General features: G+C 34.3%; 2 protein-coding genes across 2 annotated transcripts in view; both read left to right on the top strand.

Annotated features, from left to right (window-relative positions):
* Window positions 1-20,598, top strand: part of LOC100184391 (kinesin-like protein KIF1A) — a gene marked incomplete in the record, with an annotated part of 39,048 nt that continues 18,450 nt past the window's right edge. Inside the window, 39 exon segments of the mRNA XM_018811462.2 lie at window positions 1-208; window positions 329-405; window positions 646-828; window positions 1,210-1,478; window positions 1,798-1,909; window positions 2,141-2,284; window positions 2,447-2,467; window positions 2,978-3,135; window positions 3,505-3,719; window positions 3,924-4,006; window positions 4,125-4,204; window positions 4,259-4,414; window positions 4,470-4,576; window positions 4,891-5,031; window positions 5,304-5,433; window positions 5,797-5,869; window positions 10,277-10,373; window positions 11,042-11,214; window positions 11,625-11,797; window positions 12,015-12,134; window positions 12,490-12,714; window positions 13,147-13,265; window positions 13,590-13,696; window positions 13,879-14,047; window positions 14,303-14,417; window positions 14,473-14,563; window positions 14,822-14,940; window positions 15,184-15,239; window positions 15,394-15,511; window positions 16,322-16,476; window positions 16,845-16,953; window positions 17,359-17,382; window positions 17,441-17,555; window positions 17,930-18,060; window positions 18,477-18,690; window positions 18,893-19,053; window positions 19,347-19,515; window positions 19,858-19,917; window positions 19,974-20,098. Of these exon segments, the coding sequence (XP_018667007.1) occupies window positions 109-208; window positions 329-405; window positions 646-828; window positions 1,210-1,478; window positions 1,798-1,909; window positions 2,141-2,284; window positions 2,447-2,467; window positions 2,978-3,135; window positions 3,505-3,719; window positions 3,924-4,006; window positions 4,125-4,204; window positions 4,259-4,414; window positions 4,470-4,576; window positions 4,891-5,031; window positions 5,304-5,433; window positions 5,797-5,869; window positions 10,277-10,373; window positions 11,042-11,214; window positions 11,625-11,797; window positions 12,015-12,134; window positions 12,490-12,714; window positions 13,147-13,265; window positions 13,590-13,696; window positions 13,879-14,047; window positions 14,303-14,417; window positions 14,473-14,563; window positions 14,822-14,940; window positions 15,184-15,239; window positions 15,394-15,511; window positions 16,322-16,476; window positions 16,845-16,953; window positions 17,359-17,382; window positions 17,441-17,555; window positions 17,930-18,060; window positions 18,477-18,690; window positions 18,893-19,053; window positions 19,347-19,515; window positions 19,858-19,917; window positions 19,974-20,098 (4,994 nt within the window).
* On the top strand, window positions 5,977-9,644 carry LOC113474165. The gene is made up of 2 exons (XM_026834058.1): window positions 5,977-6,286; window positions 6,545-9,644. The coding sequence occupies exons 1-2, from the start codon at window positions 6,275-6,277 to the stop codon at window positions 8,864-8,866; spliced, it is 2,334 nt and encodes a 777-aa protein (XP_026689859.1). The 5' UTR covers window positions 5,977-6,274; the 3' UTR covers window positions 8,867-9,644.

Genomic DNA, 20,598 nt, shown 5'->3' on the forward strand with positions numbered 1-20,598 from the left:
GAATAGTCGAATCAATTAAAATGGAAGTAATTATGTAATAAATAATGAATAGATGCAACAAGTGATTAAAGATACAAGCTAAGTTTTGTTGGTCATTTTGTGCTTAACATGTCTTCTGTCAAAGTTGCAGTTCGGGTCCGTCCTTTTAATAGCCGGGAGAAAGAAAGAAAAGGGAAATGCATTATTCAAATGAATGGGGCTACAACAGGTTTGTTGCTTAAACTTGCAGTTTTGCTTTAAATTAAACATGTTAAATGAGCAAGAATTCAAAATGTTAATTACTTGTATTCAAATGCACATACCAATTGATAAGTGTTTTTCTTTATAGTAATCTCCAACCCAAAACAGCCAAGAGATAATCCTAAAAGCTTCAATTTTGATTATTCCTACTGGTCGCATACATCAGTAAGTACTACATAATGTAAATGTATATTATTTTAATAAATATAATATATACACTATAAAAATGAAATTTAAAATTACATTTTTGTCTTTACCACAGGCCTATTTTTAAAACAATTATATATATGTATAATGTATAGATATACATTTGCTTATAAATATACTCAATTTATATATATTATGAATAATGAATGTAAAAATAATACAAATTGAATGAATAATATAATATATTTATTTGTTTAGCCAAAGGATGAGAATTTTGCCAGCCAAAAACAAGTGTATAATGATCTTGGTGTTGAGATGCTGCAACACGCTTTTGATGGATATAATGTTTGCATATTTGCTTATGGACAAACGGGTGCTGGAAAGTCTTATACAATGATGGGAAAACATGATTCACTTGAGCAAGGAGGTATTATACCTCAGGTAAGTTATGGTTTGCTACAATTTTAATAGTACATTAAAAAACTGTTAATGGTGCAATGCATGTATGTATATGTAATTAGGTTATAAAACTGTAGTAAGAATAGTTTGTGATGTATTTGAGTAGTGTAATGTTTAAACCAGTTTTATTGATTTAAATATGCGCAAATAAGAAGTGGGAGTAGCTCGTATAACAGCCCACTTGAATCCTGGGAAACTGTTTACGGCATATTACTTTTATAATTTTACACAAAATATGCTGAAACCATTAGAAGGTTTTAAAACACACCTTAGCCTGTTTTACATGACACATTTACATTTCGGGTCGCCCTGCGTTATAATTTGGCTAGTATAAAACAAAGTATAAACTAAAGATACATTTAGATGTGTCAAGAGATGTTTACAAGGATTTCAGAGTCAACAGAAAACAACAATTTGAACGATACAGAAGGAAATGTGACATTTTCAGTTGAAGTTAGTTACATGGAAATATACTGTGAACAAGTTCGTGACCTACTCAACCCAAAAAATAACAAAAATTTGCGAGTAAGAGAACACCCACTGCTAGGGCCTTATGTTGAAGATTTATCTAAGCTTGCAGTTCAATCTTTTTCTGATATCAACAACCTAATGGATGAGGGTAATAAAGCAAGGTAAGCCATTGTTTTAATACATTGGTTGGTAAAAAGTGTATGTTCTTATCATCATCATCATGCAGACATATCTAGTCAAGTTAATTAGTTCTTTCCTGACAAAAGTAAAGATATATATATTTATAAGTTTATTTAAACAATTAAAAATAATGACAAGTTAAGGTTAGGCAGGTTTTGTCAGTAGTACTAAGGTTTAATATTGTACTAAATTGTGTAATAACAAAATAGACAATTTTAAAATGTTCAATTTTTTAGGAATATGTATCTTATAAAGTCATACTTATTGTTCTCTTTTAATGTAGAATATATCTGTTTTTAGAACTGTTGCGGCAACAAACATGAATGCAACAAGCAGTAGATCGCATGGTGTTTTTAACATTGTTTTCACCCAAAAACGCCAAGACTTTATCACAAATTTGGAAACAGAGAAGGTGATATAACCTAATGTTATATTTTACAGAAAATGCTATCCAACTTTATTCAATTTCAATCTTTATCTTTTGCTGCACTAATGTAAATCCTCCAGCTTACCACATAAGTGGCCCACATCCCAATTGCTTTGGTTATATCCATCAACTTTATCAATTATCATGTTCTAATGTTGGGAACAACTGTGTACATTTAATAGTCTACTGTAAAACTTACCATTTCTTTTACTTCAGGTAAGCAAAATCAGTTTGGTCGACTTGGCTGGTAGTGAGAGGGCAGAGTCAACGGGTGCAAAAGGAAAACGTTTAAAAGAAGGTGCAAACATTAACAAATCGCTGACAACATTAGGAAAAGTGATATCTGCACTTGCTGACCAGGTAGGCTTTTAATGTATTGGTCTAGTCTGTTACAAATAGCTATATTGCTGTTATAAAGTTAAAGGTGTTATAGTATAACTGGGTACGCTTAGAACTTCTATTTTTAAGTTACTGCTCTTCAGATTTTATCTGATTTTAAATCACTTTTATTTTTGCTACAAGGATTGTAATGGGGTTTCTACAGTAAGTTAAATGTATTTGTTATATTCTTGTTGTTCTATTATGTCCCTGATGTCTTGTTGTAATTTATGTACATAGTTTCACAGTATCATTAGTGTGTATTTGTAACTTTCACTGTAAATAAGTATGCCAGCCTATGCATGTTAATGTCATTGTAGTCTATGTAGAACAATGATATCTGGTGATTGTCATATCCTGATGGCGTAAGCTGTTAATCTTATTTTTCCCTTGGGCAATCTGTGCTGTCCTTTCAAGCTTCATAATTTACTTTGTTGTTTAACTTGTGCAGTCTAATCACATCTATAAAGAAGCTTATTGTAATTTATAATAATACAATTTATCATCATCATCTGTTGGTGTTTAAACTATTAATTTTTGTAAATTGGAATAACACGTTTATGTCCATGTATATGTTTAATTATTTATATTTATCCATGTTTAAAAATAAGTTATGTAAACAATCTATATTTTGTTCATCGCTTAATTATAAAACATACATATTAAATATACAAGGCAAAGTCAAAAAAGAAGAGGGGTGAATACATCCCTTATCGTGATTCTGTACTCACATGGCTGTTAAAAGAAAACTTAGGAGGGAATTCAAAAACAGCGATGATTGCAGCCATCAGTCCCGCTGATATTAACTATGATGAGTCACTAAGTACTTTAAGGTTCGTTACTTTATCTGTATTCTTATACTGGATACATCATATTATGTTTACAGTGATGATATTATTATGTTGTGTTTTAGAAATTGCTATGATTATAAATAATGCACCGGAGCTTATGCCGCCTCTTTGTTTAAAGTATAAACAGTTGCCAAACACTTACAGCTCCTCAGCTCATATTAAAATGCAAAACCTAATGTGGTGTTCTCTGCCTACATTTACGGTTTATTACATTGTATAGTTTTGCCTGTGTGCTATTAAAATAGCTACATGCAACATGCTGACAGCACATGACAAACGTTTGGTACAACGCTGGCAGTGTTAAAATGTTAGTATTTTCATAACTAAAGTTGCTCGTATTCCAAATCCCAGATATGCAGATAGAGCGAAACAGATTCGGTGCAATGCTGTTGTTAATGAAGATCCAAACGCTCGGTTAATACGAGAGTTAAAAGAAGAAGTTGAAAGATTGCGACAAGTCCTTCGTGCTGAGGGACTTGCCAGTCTTATTAATCAACAAACACTTATGAACAGAAATCGAAGCTTAAATACGAGTGACAAAGGTGACAGTGAGAACGCTGGTACTGGTACGTGTTGTATGCTTTGCATCTTTACGCTTTTATATGTGCTTTGACTTTAAAAACGATATAATGTTGAGCTGAATGTAAAGTAAATCTACTATGTATTGATATGTTGTTAGCATGCTATATATCTGCTTTTTGTAGCTTTTCAACGTGGTAATTTCTATTAAAAACTATAGTTGTAAATTATTTTTAATGTTTTATTTTAAGGAATAAATGCATGTAATAACAACATAAATGATGATGTTGAACAACTAAAAAGTCAAGAAAAAAATGCCCTGGAAAGGATAAAGGTAACATCATATTCCAAATGTAACCTAATATTGTATTAAACTTAAGTTCATTGGTGTGTTATTTATTGGTAAGTTTCAAACTTTTTGAATAAATTTAATGCCAAATTTTCTGTTTTAGGAGTCAGAAAAAATTATTGCGGAGTTAAATGAAACTTGGGAAGAAAAGTTAAGAAAGACTGAATACATTCGCCAGCAAAGGTAAATATTTTGAATATTATGACTTGGGTCATTATTATCGGTCCCACTTGGCAGAGAACACGCTTTGATGGAACTGGGTGTGTCGCTACGTGAGGATGGGGGAACACTCGGTGTGTTTTCACCAAAACGTACTCCTCATGTTGTTAATCTAAATGAGGATCCATTGATGTCTGAATGCTTGCTCTACTACATTAAGGATGGTCTAACAAGGTAAACCAATTGTGGACTCAATTGATATAAGTTTGTTTGATTTTATCTTGTTTAGAGTTGGATTGTCTTCTGCAAAAGTTCCACAAGATATTGTACTTAGTGGTCAGCATATAAAGGATGAACATTGTATTTTGCAATGCAAGCGGATATCACAAAGCGAGAGTGAGTTTGTAATGCTTATCTCTACTCCAGCCATAGGTTACGCTGCTCAGTATTTTATTGATCAGCCTACGGTGCCTTGGGACTTGTTATTGATTAAACAGCATGGAAATGTCTCTAGCCAATCACCCAAGCTCTTTGCAAATGGAATTTCCACAGCATCCATTAATTATTTCAACTAGCAACCTACATTTCATATAACAGCAGCTGTGAGATTGATATATTAATTTCACACCATTCATTTTGACACAATTATATGGTAATGACATTAACAGACGCTAGCACACATTCTGTATAACAGAAACCTATTGTTTTAGCTATTGTGAGCATACTGCCATTTGAAGACGCCCAAACATTTGTAAATGGTCGTGAGGTTCATGAACCAACTGAACTACGAAGTGGAAGTCGAATAATTCTTGGCAAAAATCACGTGTTTCGATTTATGAATCCAGATCAGGGTATATAAACTTTTGGTGGAGGATAATATGTTTGTATTGTACTACACGTGCCTGTTGGTACTCCAAACACAGTTTCTATCTTAGACTTTACTTACATTACCCATTGGCCTATACGCTCTAGAGATTACTTACATTACTGATACCTTAGGAAAAGTATTCATTTTAACAGACTTTTGTTATAATAAACCTATAGTTTCAACTAATGAAACGTTAACAAGTGATAATAGATCACCTCATTTACCCTGATTCATTTTTACATTGAACTCATACAGCACGAATGGAAAGAGGTCAGCCTGATTATATATCAGTTGAATCTCCATCTGAACCTGTGGATTGGTCGTTTGCTCAGCGAGAACTTTTACAAAAACAAGGCATCGATATGAAGCAAGAGATGGAGAGAAAGTGAGTGAAATAGGATGATAAATAATTTATGGATCCTCAACATTTTTGCATTGAGGGGAATTTCAGATGGTCTACTTGTATAATAAAATACCTGGTCACGGTCAGTCTTATACCCACTGCTGCTTAATCTTTTTAGCATACAATCTAAATATTTAGGCGTATTTAACAGAAAAATACTTTGGTGACCTAGTATTTGCAACTATATTTCACACAATCTTAGCACATAATAAATGATCTTAGTTTTACAAAGAAAGTAAAAATTGATCTTATATTATTCTTCGACTCACCAAGTTAAATGGCAAGCCATTTTTGTTTGGCATCCAAGGGCTAAGAAAATTAGCTTAACCCATCATGTATTTCTAGATTACATGAAATGGAACTTCAGTACAAGCGAGAGAAGGAAGAAGCAGATTCACTGCTGGAAAAACAAAGACTTGTAAGCTTTGTTGAATGGCAGTTTAACTGAAAAATATATATATAAAGCAACTAACCAACTTTTTTAAAGTCAATACACATCGCTTTTATTGATGCATATCAACTTTGGGAATGTTTGATGATTGCCACAAACTTGCCTGCCTTGCTAACTAACCGTTGTAGATTTAACAGATTAATGCTGTTTCATTATCATGAAATAAGAAGGTATGAGCGATGTTTGCGTTTTTGGATTTCTAAAGGCATTTTAGTTTTGTTTGCTGCAAAATTAGTAGACCCAGGTCACATAACAGAGCATAGCGTGATACCTCACATGGCATTGATGCTGCATGTTACTTTGCTTTGCATAGTTTATTACTTGCTGATGCTGAACCATGGACAAGGAAATTAACATCACTATTGAAACGTCATGTTTGAAGATGTAAGTTCTTCTGCTGAAAACTCTTTCATTCTTTTGACTTGAATGCTTGGTTCTTACAATTGCCATGCATGGGAACTGGAATATGCTCTTCACTTAACAAACTGAAGCACTTTTCTTTGACAAACACTGTTATAGCTAAGTACATTTTAATGCAGCTTCTATTTCACTTTCACTTTTTATCTTATTTGGTGGCTTATAGCTCCAGTGGTGGCGGTCACAACTCTAGTTAAAATATTCCAATTCCCTTTTCACTTTTAGGAGATGGAACTTGAACGAAACGATTCGAAAGAGACATGTGAAGAGAGCTGGAGGTTAATCTCCAAGCTCAGGAAAGACCTTGCGCCCGATAAACTACGTAACATAGTTAATAGATTCGGTCTACCAAGTAGTGGTAGTAATGATAATTCGAAAAAGATGTTTCTAACCAGCTCATCCCAATTTGGCATGCCATCTGTTCAAACAACCAAGTGGTTGACAATGGCTGATATTAAAGTTCAAGCGGTCAAAGAGGTTTGTTATGAAGTGGCTTTGAATGGATTTAAGCAAACTCGAAATGAAATTGAAGCAGCCTGCTTGTTCTGCTTGCAAAAACTTTGCCAACAATGTGGAAAACGTGATCCGAAACCAAATGAAACTTGGAGATCTGTAGCTCGAGATGTGATGGACACTATTGGGTTTTTTGGAGATCAGCATGCAGTTAAAACTAATGCTACAAACGCCCAACAAACACAGCATGTTATTGATTCCGAGTTCTTGGAGCAGTTTGAACGTACAGAGGTGGTTAAAGAGGTTGTGAAGAATATGGTTGAAGCTGTTGTTAAGCAAGAAGAGGAGGACAATATATTACCTAACACTGCTTGTGATCAGCCTGTAGAAAACAAAAGTCATCAGGATGTAGAAGAGTTGAAAAGAAATATGTCAAACCTTGTTGATATGCTGCAAGGTGTTAAGTTGGAAAATGAATCAAAGCAAGAAGAAATTCGTGAAATGAAATCAAAGATGGAAGAAATGGAAAAAGCTCTTTCAGAGAATGCTGATTATGGAAAGTCGTTACTAATGAGAGAATTCGTCAATTCAAAACTCTCGGAATCCAGCTCTGAGAAAGATTACAAAAGTGGACATCGTGTTGGTAGCGTATCAGGGAGTAGCAAGGGGAGGAGTGAAGTGTCATCTCAATCTACATTTTCACCGAATTATATTAAATCGGATGACTTCAGTCAGCCGTCTCCTGGTGTGGTTGTGCCTGAGTGGATTGAAACTAAAGAAGATAAGATCAAGTGGTTGATGGATAATGATGTTGCGTTCCGCAGAGGAAGACTAAGATGGGAAGCTCAGCAGAAAAGACACCAAGCAAATTTAAAGATGCAAGAAATAAATAAAGAAAAAAGAAGAATGAGTAGAGAAGGCAAGAATCAAGATGGAGTTACTCCAAGGTTTTCATTTAAAAGCTCATATCAAGCACAGCAGAGTAAAACTGAAGGTAAACTAACACCAAAGAAATATTTTGAAGGACCAAGACGAAAGACATGTTCTTCTATAAGAGAGTTGAATACAGAAGACAATGAAGATAATAATGCTACCACTAATGATCAGCAACTTGTTGAACAAAATAAAGCATTGCCCGATAAAAATGTAGCTGAAAATGGACCCACAGTACCTATATTTACAAAGCAAAATAATGATGTAAAGAAAGCTAATGGAAATACTGATATCTCGCACAATATGCCTGGTAACCCACCAGTGCAAATGAGAATCAGAAATGGCAATAAAGGCAGCCATGGTAGAGGTGGTCGGCCTGCTTATTACACACAACGTAGAAAAACCTGGTGCAATTTTCAAAACTCAAGCGCTCCAAATATGTTTAATCCATTTCCAAACAACTACATAAGGAATTTAGCCCCACCACCCATCAGAGGGCGTGCTATACAACAAGATATAGGAAACTATTGCCCAATTATTCCAAACCAACAGTGGAATGGACTGACAACTTATAATCAGCATTGGAATACAACTCCACAGAATCAATTTGGAAATATTCTGCCACAAAGTATAGATAGAAAAGGAACTACATATTACAACCAACCACCCAAGTTACCAGCAGCATTTACAAACCCACAAGCTTTCTGTGAAAGTCAAGTCCCTTTCACAAACTCATATCATGTCAACTATACACAACCATACAGCCAGCACATTGAGAAACAGTCAATGGTTGATAGAAGTAATACAGCCCAACCACAGTTCTTCATAGGGAATGCCTACTCACCAGCTAAATATATCTATGATCCGTTACCACCACAGATATTTCACAACCCATTGAATGATTCCCTCCCTCCTGCTGTTCCACGAACACCCCAGCCAACTCGTGCTAATGATTCACCACCTTACATGTCAACTGCAAGAAGTAGTACTGAGCTGCAACAGCTAAACAAGTCAAAACAAAGTTATGAAGAATCAAATTCACTTTCTACACCCCAAACACCAGAGCCAAACAAACGAAGAAAACCAGATTTTCAAAAGATTTATGAACCACCTTTTCGCCGTCAAATTCTTACAAAACAACCACAAATGTCATGGGAGTAGTTGGAAACCAACATAATCCTAAACTTAGCTGGACAACGCTTTTACACTGATGTATGCAGTCAGACCTTAACACAATAAATTAAATTTATTTCTTCAATTATCCATAGTTGAAATCATCTGGGTATTATGTATGTTTTTGTTGTTAATTTGGCCGTAGAATTAATTTAAACCCTTTATCATATAGCTGGGTTTCCTGTTATTCTCTTGCTGACTGAATGCATGTCTTCCATTACATCAGCATAAACTCACTGTCCTGGTTGTATCAGCATAATAAGGATCTGCTTAACCTAATACCTAGATGAATTACACAATGCTTGCACATTTGATTTACCTATTTTAGTATCATTTGTTTTATTGTCTACACCACGTGTAAACAATGTATGTTCGGTGCTTTTAAGTTGGTTTTAACTTAAATTTAGGTATAGCTAAAATATTAACTTTTGTATTTAACTAGATCATTATAACACCTATATTAGAAGATGTAGTAACTACTAACTAGTAAGTGGCCCTGTTGTTGTTTGTATTTTTGATATTGACCTACAAGTGCTTTAGTATATTGTGCCTTGGCTGTGTGTGTTTGCCTTTATTTGACATATGTTTGTTTTATCAATCCCTAGAGCAACATATTGTGTGCTATATTACATAATGCATGTATTTCCTGTTTCAAACGTAGAAGTGTTCCACAAATCCATGACTTGCGTAGGCTATTTAATTTAAACAAAGTTTTGAAAAAATTTCATCAGACATTTTCAGTCAATTAATTCTTACAGTGGTTTTATCTCTTGTTGTCTATTCAAGTTAATTCACTTCTCTATCTCCTAAACTAAATTTACAATACACAAGATTCTTCTGTATGGTTTGGTTATTGATCCACTCTTACATGATTAAGAAAAAGCTTTTCCTTAATAGGAGGATCAATATTGTTTGCAGCCGTATATATTCTATTTATTTCCTAGTCTTTAAGCTCACAGGAAACTCCATTGATCAATGTGGCAAATGTAATATACTTTTACTTTGCTCATTTTTCAAACAGCTGAGTAAACAATTTACTCCCAAAACTATGTCACTAAAAAAACGATGTCCACTATGTTTTAAAGGTTGGGGTGACATGTCACTTCAGACACCTAACATTACACCTTCGCTATATCTTCCATATTGTTATATGATGATAGACAACATGTTGCTCTACACAAGCTGATTGGTTATTTTCAGTCACATGAACTGATGCAGCTGCCATGCATAATGCATTTACTTCCAGTGAATCACTTAGTACATGCTTACGATGAAGAAAAGAACAATGTTATCATTAGGGAATGAGCAATTTATATCTTATATATATAATGTGAACGGGTAAACTACCGAAAACTTTCTTTAAAACTAAACATTTAAAATAAATTTGATTATTTGCAGGATTTTGAGCATCGACTTGAAGTCCTTCAACAGCAAATGGAAACAAATTCAAGTCTTTCTCTTGTTGGCCAAGAAGTCAGTTTTAAACCAAAACAAGGTATTGAGTGACATAAGGGAATATTTTTAACTGAAGTATTTTCTTTTCAGATCCATAAAATAATCATCACTGTGGGAGACAAACTGCATTAGGTCCTAAATAATTCATGGCATGCCTGTATTTTACACTTTTCTATATCAAGTGCTTGGAGACGCAACCATAATCTATATAAAGAAATAGACCCATGATGCCGTGATAACTTTAAATACTTACAAATACATAATAAGATAGCAAGAAAATCAAATTTTGGTTTAAAAAGAGTAACACTGCACATATTCTTTGTCAAACCAGTCTAATATAAACACAATACTGTTGTATTTGTAGTTTCAAACATGGCTTCATGCCCTGTAATAGACCTAGTGGTCACTAATGGGTCAGCCACAAAAATATCGTCCACATAGTCACAAAAATAATAGGTCACAAAAATAATGCTCCCAATAGCACATACTAACTTGTAAGTTTGGCATAATGTTTATAAACTGAAATCCAGGTATTATAACTGCTGAAGTAAGCAGCTAATTTATATCTATCAATTCAAGTATAATTAGTTAATTAGCTAGTCACTCAATTTTTGTTATAATATAAACACCTTCTTGACAACCTTTTTTGTTTGTAATCTGTTAAAAGTTTATATATATGACATATCAATGTGAATTATCTTCTTAAAGCTGTGACTTATACGGAGGCGAATGATCCATGGAATGAGAGGGATTATACATTGGCAAGATGGGCATGGAATAAATGGTCGCAGTACCAATTCACCTCGCTAAGAGATGATCTCTGGGGAAATGCTATTTTTCTCAAGGAAGCTAATGCCATCAGTGTGGAGCTTAAGAAACAGGTTAGCACTGTTGGTTTAAACTAACCAAACAGCTGTCCTAGCATAGGTAACTTCTGTGAGATTTCATTAAACATGTAATATATAAATATATATAAACTTTTCGCCATAAAATAAATTTTAAATAGCTTTTCTGGTAATTTAATTTGCATATCAATATTTTAACGTCTTATTTAGGTCACGCTCATCAAGGCTTTACCCTGACATATTCACAATAATTTGTTTAAATATATTAATGTTATATGAACCCTCCCAATATAGTATATGCTTAATTATCTTGCTAAAATAGTTTTATGGCGTAAAAATTCAATATAATCAAGCATATTTATACATATTAAATACAGCACAGGCTTTTGGTTATGAATCACATTTAAAAAAAAATATTTTGGTCTCAAATAATTGTTTTCTTCCAGGTCTTGTTTCAATTCGTCCTCTTAACTGACACCTTGTTCTCACCACTTGCACCTGACCTCATACCACAAGATGCGGTTGGGAAACCTCGTCCTTACAATAAAACTATTGTAGCTGTTCAAGTTTGTGATTATAAGAATGGAGCAACACATTATTGGTCTTTAAATAAGTTAAGGTGGGTATGATGACAATGTATAGCCGAAATCTAAAAGCTGTAAATGCAAAGACGATTTTTAAGCCATACAGAAGAAGGATTCCTTAACTTTTGGTTACAACTTTGAACTAGGGTTTATGTATTTTTCGAACTGTTGAAGTAATGGTGTAATGGCCTGTATTGAAGTAATTTATTTAAATTAAATCTTATAAATATTAAATTTAACCATGAAATACAGGCAACGTTTGGAGTTAATGAGGAAAATGTACGATCAAGTTTGTGATTTTACTTCTGAACAAAACAAACCCAATCAAGATCCATTCCATGATAGACTTGCATGGCTTAAAATGATTGGCAGGTATATTTAGTTGGCCACTAAACCTCTTGGTAATTTTTCTTTTACTAATTTACTAGTCTATGGTGTTTGTCTGTTAATTTTCTTATTTATATCAAATGAAAGTTTATTTCATTGACAATTTATCCCAATCTATGCTTCCTACTTTGGATGGTAACTAAACAATATTCCATGTTCTAATACATTTCATGGCATGCACAAACCATTTGTCATTTTTCTCATTTGGAATGCGGCATCTTGAACATATTAGGCAACTCCACCCTCCTACTTTCCACCTGTCATGCATACGACACAATGCAAAAGATGCAACCCCTCCCTGTGGTAACACCCCCCTCAACAGCCCTGTACCAAATTCTAGATTCGTGTCACCATCAAACAATCTCCCTATGTCCGTATCTGAAAACAATTTTCTTGGCCACCCATCTTCAAATGTCCCCACACATGGGGCAACCACTTCACCCACATTTGGGGTTCACAAATCGTCCTCAATGTCAGACCTTGACTATGAATCAGCTATTTATGCTTTGCTGAGTCAGCAGGACCCATTTTACGACCGCACACCGTGGTTCAGCATAGTGGGCAGGTGGGTCTGCACACAGCAATGTATTTGTTCCATACACTGCCGTCATACACAAAACACACTCACTGCATGTAAACATTATTTCCATTGGAATTGTGCTTTATGTTTAAAACTTCATGCATGGTACTTAAAACTTACAAGAGAGCACTTGACTGCATTACCCACTCGCATGTTTAAAGTTGCACTAAATAATTGATGAAGTCTTCCATGCTACTTAAGCATAGACTGCTTGCGTACAGCATACTTTGAACAAAATCCTATTTGAAGGTTTTTAAAAGTCAACGTTTTACAGTAAACAAAAATGTTGTATTATGATGTTGTATTAATACCATGTTCAGTATATATGCATTAGCATTACACAAAACAATTTGTGTAGAAATATGCATCATCATAGATTTAAATCAGTATATCATCTCATATTTATCATATTAACAGAGGATTTGTTTATCTGAGCAACCTGTTACTTCCTGTACCTCTGGTTCATAAGATGGCAGTTGTCAGCGAAACTGGTGAAGTAAAAGGTTATCTACGAGTTGCAGTACAACCAATTATAGGTAAACATACATAAATGTATTTTTTAAATCATAGTACGATGTCAGGATCCAAAGGATTTATATTTAATACACTGCTGTATGCTCATTTTGTAGCAAGACTAAATTGTTAGGCATTAAGCATAAATTAAAAGTATAACTTTTTGGGGTCAAATTTATATTCACTTAATTGCTTGCAACTCTATATAATAAAAGATAGTCAATTGAAAGGGTTTCTAATCCCTGGTACTAACTTAACCCTATATTAAAAGATTATCTTCTCTACTTAGTCCATTTTGCCTTTGTGTGTTTTTTAAAGTAATTCCCTCATTTTTGTTTAATTTTTAGATCAGAAAAGATTCCATAATGATGATTGGAACAACAGCACCATTAGATACACAAGCCGACGTCAATCAGCCACCGCTCATGTCAAGTTTGACCAGTTATATGTTGAAGTAAGATAGAAAATGCTAGTACTTAGTAATACACACTTACCCAACACTTCGCTTATTTGCTCACAAATGTCATAGCTAAGTTCACTAGACAGTTGGCATCTTACATGTTTCTCTATAAACCTCATATGCAACTTGATTTAATATATCCTCGTGTTATTTTATTTCATCATGATCATCTTCAGGATGAGGATTTTGAAACTTCCTCCTTAATTGATGAAGATGTTGATGTGAGGATCGTGGAGGGGAGAGGAGACTCATCAACCGAATGCTCCATCATCGAAGGAACTCCAAAAAATTCGCTTCCCAAGTCTGAAGATTCACAAATTTTTGAAGACAGTTTTGAATATGAAGGTATTTTGTGTATATATTGTTGCTGTCAAGCATATTATACCTCATAGGAGTTTTTTCTATTTAATTTGTTGAATGAAAGAGATTTTCTGTGCAAGCTTCTAAAATACAGTATTGCCATGTATAAATAGGCTTTTGGACAAAACCTTCAAATCTCGGAAACGCTTTCTGTTGTTATAATATAACTAAACTTTGTTATAAGCTGTTAAACTTTATTTTTCCCTTATTCGAATATAAGAAGCTTAAATTTTCCACCAGGTCAGCAATCAATACAAACCCACTTACAAATTGGCTCAGAGTTCCAGTTCCGTATCACAATACTTGATGCTATTGGCATTTCCACCACCTATGCTGATATATTCTGCCAATTCAAGTATGTATTTTAACTAGAATTAAATAATTCTCAGTTTAAATTTGCCATTTTTCAGTTTTTTGAACCGCCATGAAGAATCATTTTCTACTGAACCTCTTAAAAACACAGGCAAAGGAGCGCCATTAGGTTTCTACCATGTTCAAAACGTAATTATTTTTATATTAAATGAATATAGTCATATTGTTTCAAGTTTTATATTTGATCTAGTCACTAATAATGTAGACTTATCTTTAAAAAACAGCAAAAACACATCGAATGTAAACATTTAAAACATCATTGTTTTTATATAAATTCTACACCCCTTTCTTTACATGGCTGTGTTTAGTGTGGAATAGTAGTGAAATCTGCCAAAATATAACACAATTTCCTGTAATTTATTAAACTTAATTTTAATCCGTTTTCAGGTTTGTGTGAAAGTTACACAACGGTTTATTGACTATATCAGCACTCAACCGTTAGTATTTGAAGTGTTTGGTCATTTCTCCAACCACCCATTACATGATGATAGCAAAGATATGGAAACGTGAGTTACATCATATACCTGCTCGAACCGGATAATATAAAAACATAAAGTTAGCGCAATGCTGTCGCTATAGTACGTCAGAATATGTTATCTGTAACTTTATACAATGTAAAATGATCCAATGAAATGATTGTATATTGCATTTGTTTCAAAAGTTTGTTTGTTTATGTTATAAAAAAACACGTTATAAAATAACAAAGCTAGTATTTTGAGTTTTGCTAAGTAACCTTAATATCTTTACAGGCTTTTAAAAACGAGACGACTTAGTCCAATGAATTTAGCCCCGCTGTCAAAACCCGGTAAGTACATAGTGGGGGTAAATACATAATACCGACTACCAATACCAATTATACATTAAACGTATTTCAACTAAGGCAATGCCAATTTAAAATATCATCATTAAGCAACCATGCCGAAATGTCAAAATTCCAAACACTATTCCCCTTTTTTCAGTCCCAGCGTTAACCATGGACAGCTGCGGAGGTGTCGTTGCCAGTGTTCCCAGTCGCACTCAGTGTGCATACGATCTCATGATATGGTTCGAAATATGTGAGCTGGAAACACGCGGAGAGTAAGTTGATATTTATACGTGTGAAACCTTATGACGTAACAAAGTGCATTGTGTAGCTCACGACCTCCATCCCTAAGGTATCGTTATTTCCTATGACGTCACGACAGTTTACGACCCCTATGCATTAAGCCGGCACATTCTAATTACTTTATTCGTATCATATGACCTCGTCTGATTGATCTAATACTGTCTCGTCTCGTCTGTATCACGAACTGAGTTGATGCAGATGCTTTGAAATGTAATTTCGTACCATCATCGTATGTTAATATTACCCCAATATTTATTTATAAGACAAGAACGATAGGTTTTATTATTTTTAACAAAGTATGTTGACATATTTTATAGTTTGGCCAGAATAATTACAGCACAACGCACGAATATGTTAACATTACCGAACAATACCAAAAATCTAAATTTAACGCTAGTATAAATATTTACCCTCGTTGCTTTACGTTTTTTTTAGTTAATTTGTTTAAACGTTTTGTTCGGTTGTAGAAATGATTAATCATTTTCCCAAACATACGTATCTGTTTATTGAGTTTTGTCATTGATATAAATCATTATAATCAATATATCATATTAGCTTTTGATTTACAATATTTAAATAACACTGCTTATTCAAACTGACGAGCCACTCTATCATCCAATAATAACGTCTTTCGTTTTACTGTTTTTTTTTCGCATTTTCGTTCTTTACAGATTTACCTGCATTACTGTAACCAAACAGTCAAAATAAAATCATGTTATATATTTTATAAACAATATTTTCCCAACCTATTACGTGATAATCATGACAAAATCTATTCCTAGGTACACCCCTGTAACAGTGGACCACCGTGGTGACATAAGCAACAACACTGGTGTGTTTCTATTACACCAAGGTATTCAACGTCGTATTGCTGTGACCATTGTACATGAGCATGGACCAGAACTTGTGTGGAGAGATGTCAAGGAAGTAGTCGTCGGTAAGTTTCAATCGTGAACATTACTGTAATGCTGATCCCACCAAATGTAGATAACAATAATATATGTTTTTTTTTAATTTGAACTAACCAGAAATAATTTAATTTGCGATTTGAACGTAAGTTCCGCACAATTTTTTGCTGTTAGCCATATTAAGGTCATTCGAATGTTACTTTACTAATATTAATCAGTTAGACTGTTTTCTTGTGCAACGATGTCTTGGTTTATTACGTAATAATGAGAAACACTCTACTAGAATTTATTTTTATCTTTAAATTCGATCGTTGGGTTGACGCATTCTCTCATGACGCACGTGTGGTATTTATAACCATCGCTTCGTAAAACTGGTTTTAAATCCATTCACCTACAGGTCGCATACGGAACAAACTGAAGCCAGAAGAAAGTACCAACTCTACTGATAATATTTTGTCGCTCAGTTTATTGCCCGGACATTATGTATACCCGCCTATCGACGATCGGTATGTCTAACATAGGCATATTCAATTTCACACTAACGTAAATAATTTGCCACCGTTGCAAACAAACATATAGTAGGCTGGGGTAAAATGGTTCTTGTTTTCATTTTCTTTTATTGTCCCATTTAATAGTAAACCAAACATATGTGCCGAATTATATAAGCGTATCTTTACGACTCTAAAAGGGCGTTATTATTTGTTAAAACTCTGTTAGGAAATATGGAATATTACTATTTAACGGTTTCCATCTTACTCCATAGTACCATATTCTTATTCTGTTACTAAAAACTCGCATAGAATTTTGTTAAAACCAACGTTTCGTCAACCATGCAACTAGACTTGGTAAAAGTTATTGCAAAAATATTTTACACGTTGGATATTAATTCAAGCCATGTTATTGTTTTATAGGATATCATACGGAAGAGATACAAGGTATTTATAAAGTATGTTATATAATATTCCTATATCACCCACGTATGTATAAACACAGGACATTCTATCGGTTTGAATCATCGTGGGACAGTTCATTACATAACTCACCTTTGCTGAATCGAGTTACAGCATCAGGGGATAAAGTGTTCGTCACTCTTACATTATACCTTGAGGTACAAACTAATGTTTACAGCATTATAACATGACCATGGTTTAAATTTCACCTTCACGACGGCAACTTTAAAAAAAATGCCGTAATCGCAATGTTGGAATATTTGCAACTTTGCACGTTTGCCACACAACGCGTTATTGGTAATATACATATACTTCGCATAATTACGATAGTTCAATAAAGCTTCTATGTTTTGCGATGGAAAGCTGTCGAAAACGAGCTTGCTAAATTTAAGTACTGTGATATACGTTGTGTTAATATTTAATATGAAGCCATTATTATACTAAAACACATAAATGTTCCATAGCGTGTCACAGGATCTCATACCTACATGTTTCGTTTCATCTTATTTAACATTCACCATTAACCATATAGTTGGACAACTGTGCTACCCCTGTCATAATCTCGAAGGATCTTTGCCTGGTGGTTTGTAATAGGGATGCTAAACTCGGCACACCTCGGTCGTTGCGGAATTTCTTCAGTGGGTCATACAGGTCCGCCGACAGGTATAGTATGAATGTCACTTGTTTATGTGACATGGCAACGACATTTGTTGAAACACGGTAGCTCAGCTTTGCGCACCCATGGCCTACTAAATCTTTAGTAGGCCATGGCGCACCTTGCGTTCGCAAACAAGTTACCAAGTATGTAGTATAATTAGTAACGTTTTTATATGGCTGACAATGTGGACAACCTAATAGTGATATATAATTACAGGTGTTAAAATCCCAAATAATGCGACATTATGTTTTATAAATTTGTTTCACATTCCTTAAAAAAGGCTTCCTTTTCCGTATGTGTTTAAAGTAATAACACATGATGCATAATAGTCTAATATTATATTCACACAAGGCAAGAATGTTTAAAGACATCGACCAGTGCCCCATTGTACCTTATAAAATATTGACGATGTTTTTCTCAGTAACCGCGTCACCGGAGTCTACGAACTGTCACTTAAATACAACGAGCATCAGGGCGTTGGCAGTCCGGGCATGCGAAGAAGGCGTCGTTGCGTCATCGATACGTCATCAACTTACGTAAGAGGGGAAGAAAACCTCGCTGGGTGGCGACCGAGAGGGGATAGCTTAATATTCGAACACCAACTGCAGTTGAATCGCTTCCATAAAGTTCTTCAGGTAGGCGTAACTTAAAGTATGTCAATTCGGCATTTTTATAAACAATAACTCTTTCCGTACACGCGTTACGCATTACGTATGACGCAATTGGAGTGACGTAGCATGCAGTCTGTTCTCAAATACTCAATAGTTGTGATAAGAAATGGTTTCCTGCTCTTGTCTGGTATATTGATAAATATTTCATAGTTTGTGTGACGTGCAGGTAGAGAAGACGAGGCATATCCTGCTCTTGCGGGAAACCATGTGTTCGGAACAAAGCTCAGCTTACACGAAACGATCATATGAACCGATTGGCAGCGAATCAGAGACGAGAAACGATGATGAGTTGGAACTAACCAATACCAGGATTGGAAGTTCACACAGGTTGGTTATTATGTCTGTGATAATATTGCGAAATTATTTCTTCACTTTTAATTACCAGCCCCTAAATTGCGTAGAACACACGATTTTGGTTTGCGTGTGAGGGCCTGCAAGTTTACTTATTACTGTATTACTGTATAATTGAATGTATGTTTTGAGTTTATAAAGCCTTTAAAAAATTGGTATCTCCAAATATTTCTCGGCAATTTATTAAATTATAGGCAGGTTATGGAACATTCTATAGTTTCTTAGTTTTAATGTTAAGTCCTAGTTTAATTATATTTATTTTTACACAGCGTACATAGCCTTTCATCATCGTTTGCCAAGGACAAGTTAAACGGTGTGATATTACGCGCCAGTGGTTACGGTGTGCATAAGAGCATGACTATCGATGGCGTTGCAAAGTCATGTGACCCGGATAAAGATACAGACTCTACAGAACGTGAAAAGCAACTTACAAACAAGGTCAAATATTAAACGATGTTTTCTAAACAAATAAATTACTTATAAAACGTGTTGGAACACATGACTTTTGATTAACTCTGACACATGACTTTTGATTAACTCTGACACATGACTTTTGATTAACTCTGACACATGACTTTTCATTGATAAAGTATTAGGGTTTTACGTTTGTTCTTTTATTTATTGCTGTGCTGCCTATACTGCTGAACGATTGTCATAACTAACAGTATTATCTATAAATATCTGTTTAATTTAAATTCATTAACTGAGAATAATTATCTTTAACGTAATATGATGTAAATCCCAATCATATTAATAACAAACCAATATTTGCATCTACAGTGTCTCCGTCTTATGCAGTACAGAGTACCTAGTTTATTTGACTTACATGACCCGGCACAGGTACGTTTAACTTAATCTGTATAGGTATGTATGTATTACATTAACCCTGCTATTAGGCCGACCAGTCAAACAACGACAGTGGAATTGGCGTCGAAAGTTTTCTAACTCCATCAAACTCTGGTGTGAACATCGTACATAGCAACAGCATCATATTCACTGACGATAACGGAGAAACTATCAGGTTATTATCGATAATACATTTACCTCTTCTATACAAAAAACCATATTGTTTTAAATTTTTCAACAAACCGAAACTAACATGACACACGTAAATACACGGTTTGGATAAAACACGTACGAAGTATTCGGTAAATTTATGTCTGTTAAACCCCCCATTTTTTTTCTTAGTGCGTTTAAACGACTGTCGTTTTGCCGTTAATTCCCGTTTTTCGCTATTTTTATAATTTAATATAAACTTCGTTGTCGTGACCGAAAAGATAAATATAATTAACTTTATATTTCATGACTAATCATAACTATAGTAATGTCAAGTAAGATGGGATACTGTAAATAGTAAACACCTTAATCCCATATTTCCTGTTTATTTTTTGAACCATTAACACCGTTCTTTTAGTGTCGTGGGGTTACAGTTCTCTAATTTTTTATGTTCTTTGTTTACTACCAAATGGGACAGGAAAATAAAACAAATACGTGTCCCATTCTACCCCACCTACTAGATAT

This window comes from Ciona intestinalis, chromosome 4, assembly GCF_000224145.3.
Source record: "Ciona intestinalis chromosome 4, KH, whole genome shotgun sequence".
Classification (NCBI taxonomy): Eukaryota; Metazoa; Chordata; class Ascidiacea; order Phlebobranchia; family Cionidae; genus Ciona; species Ciona intestinalis.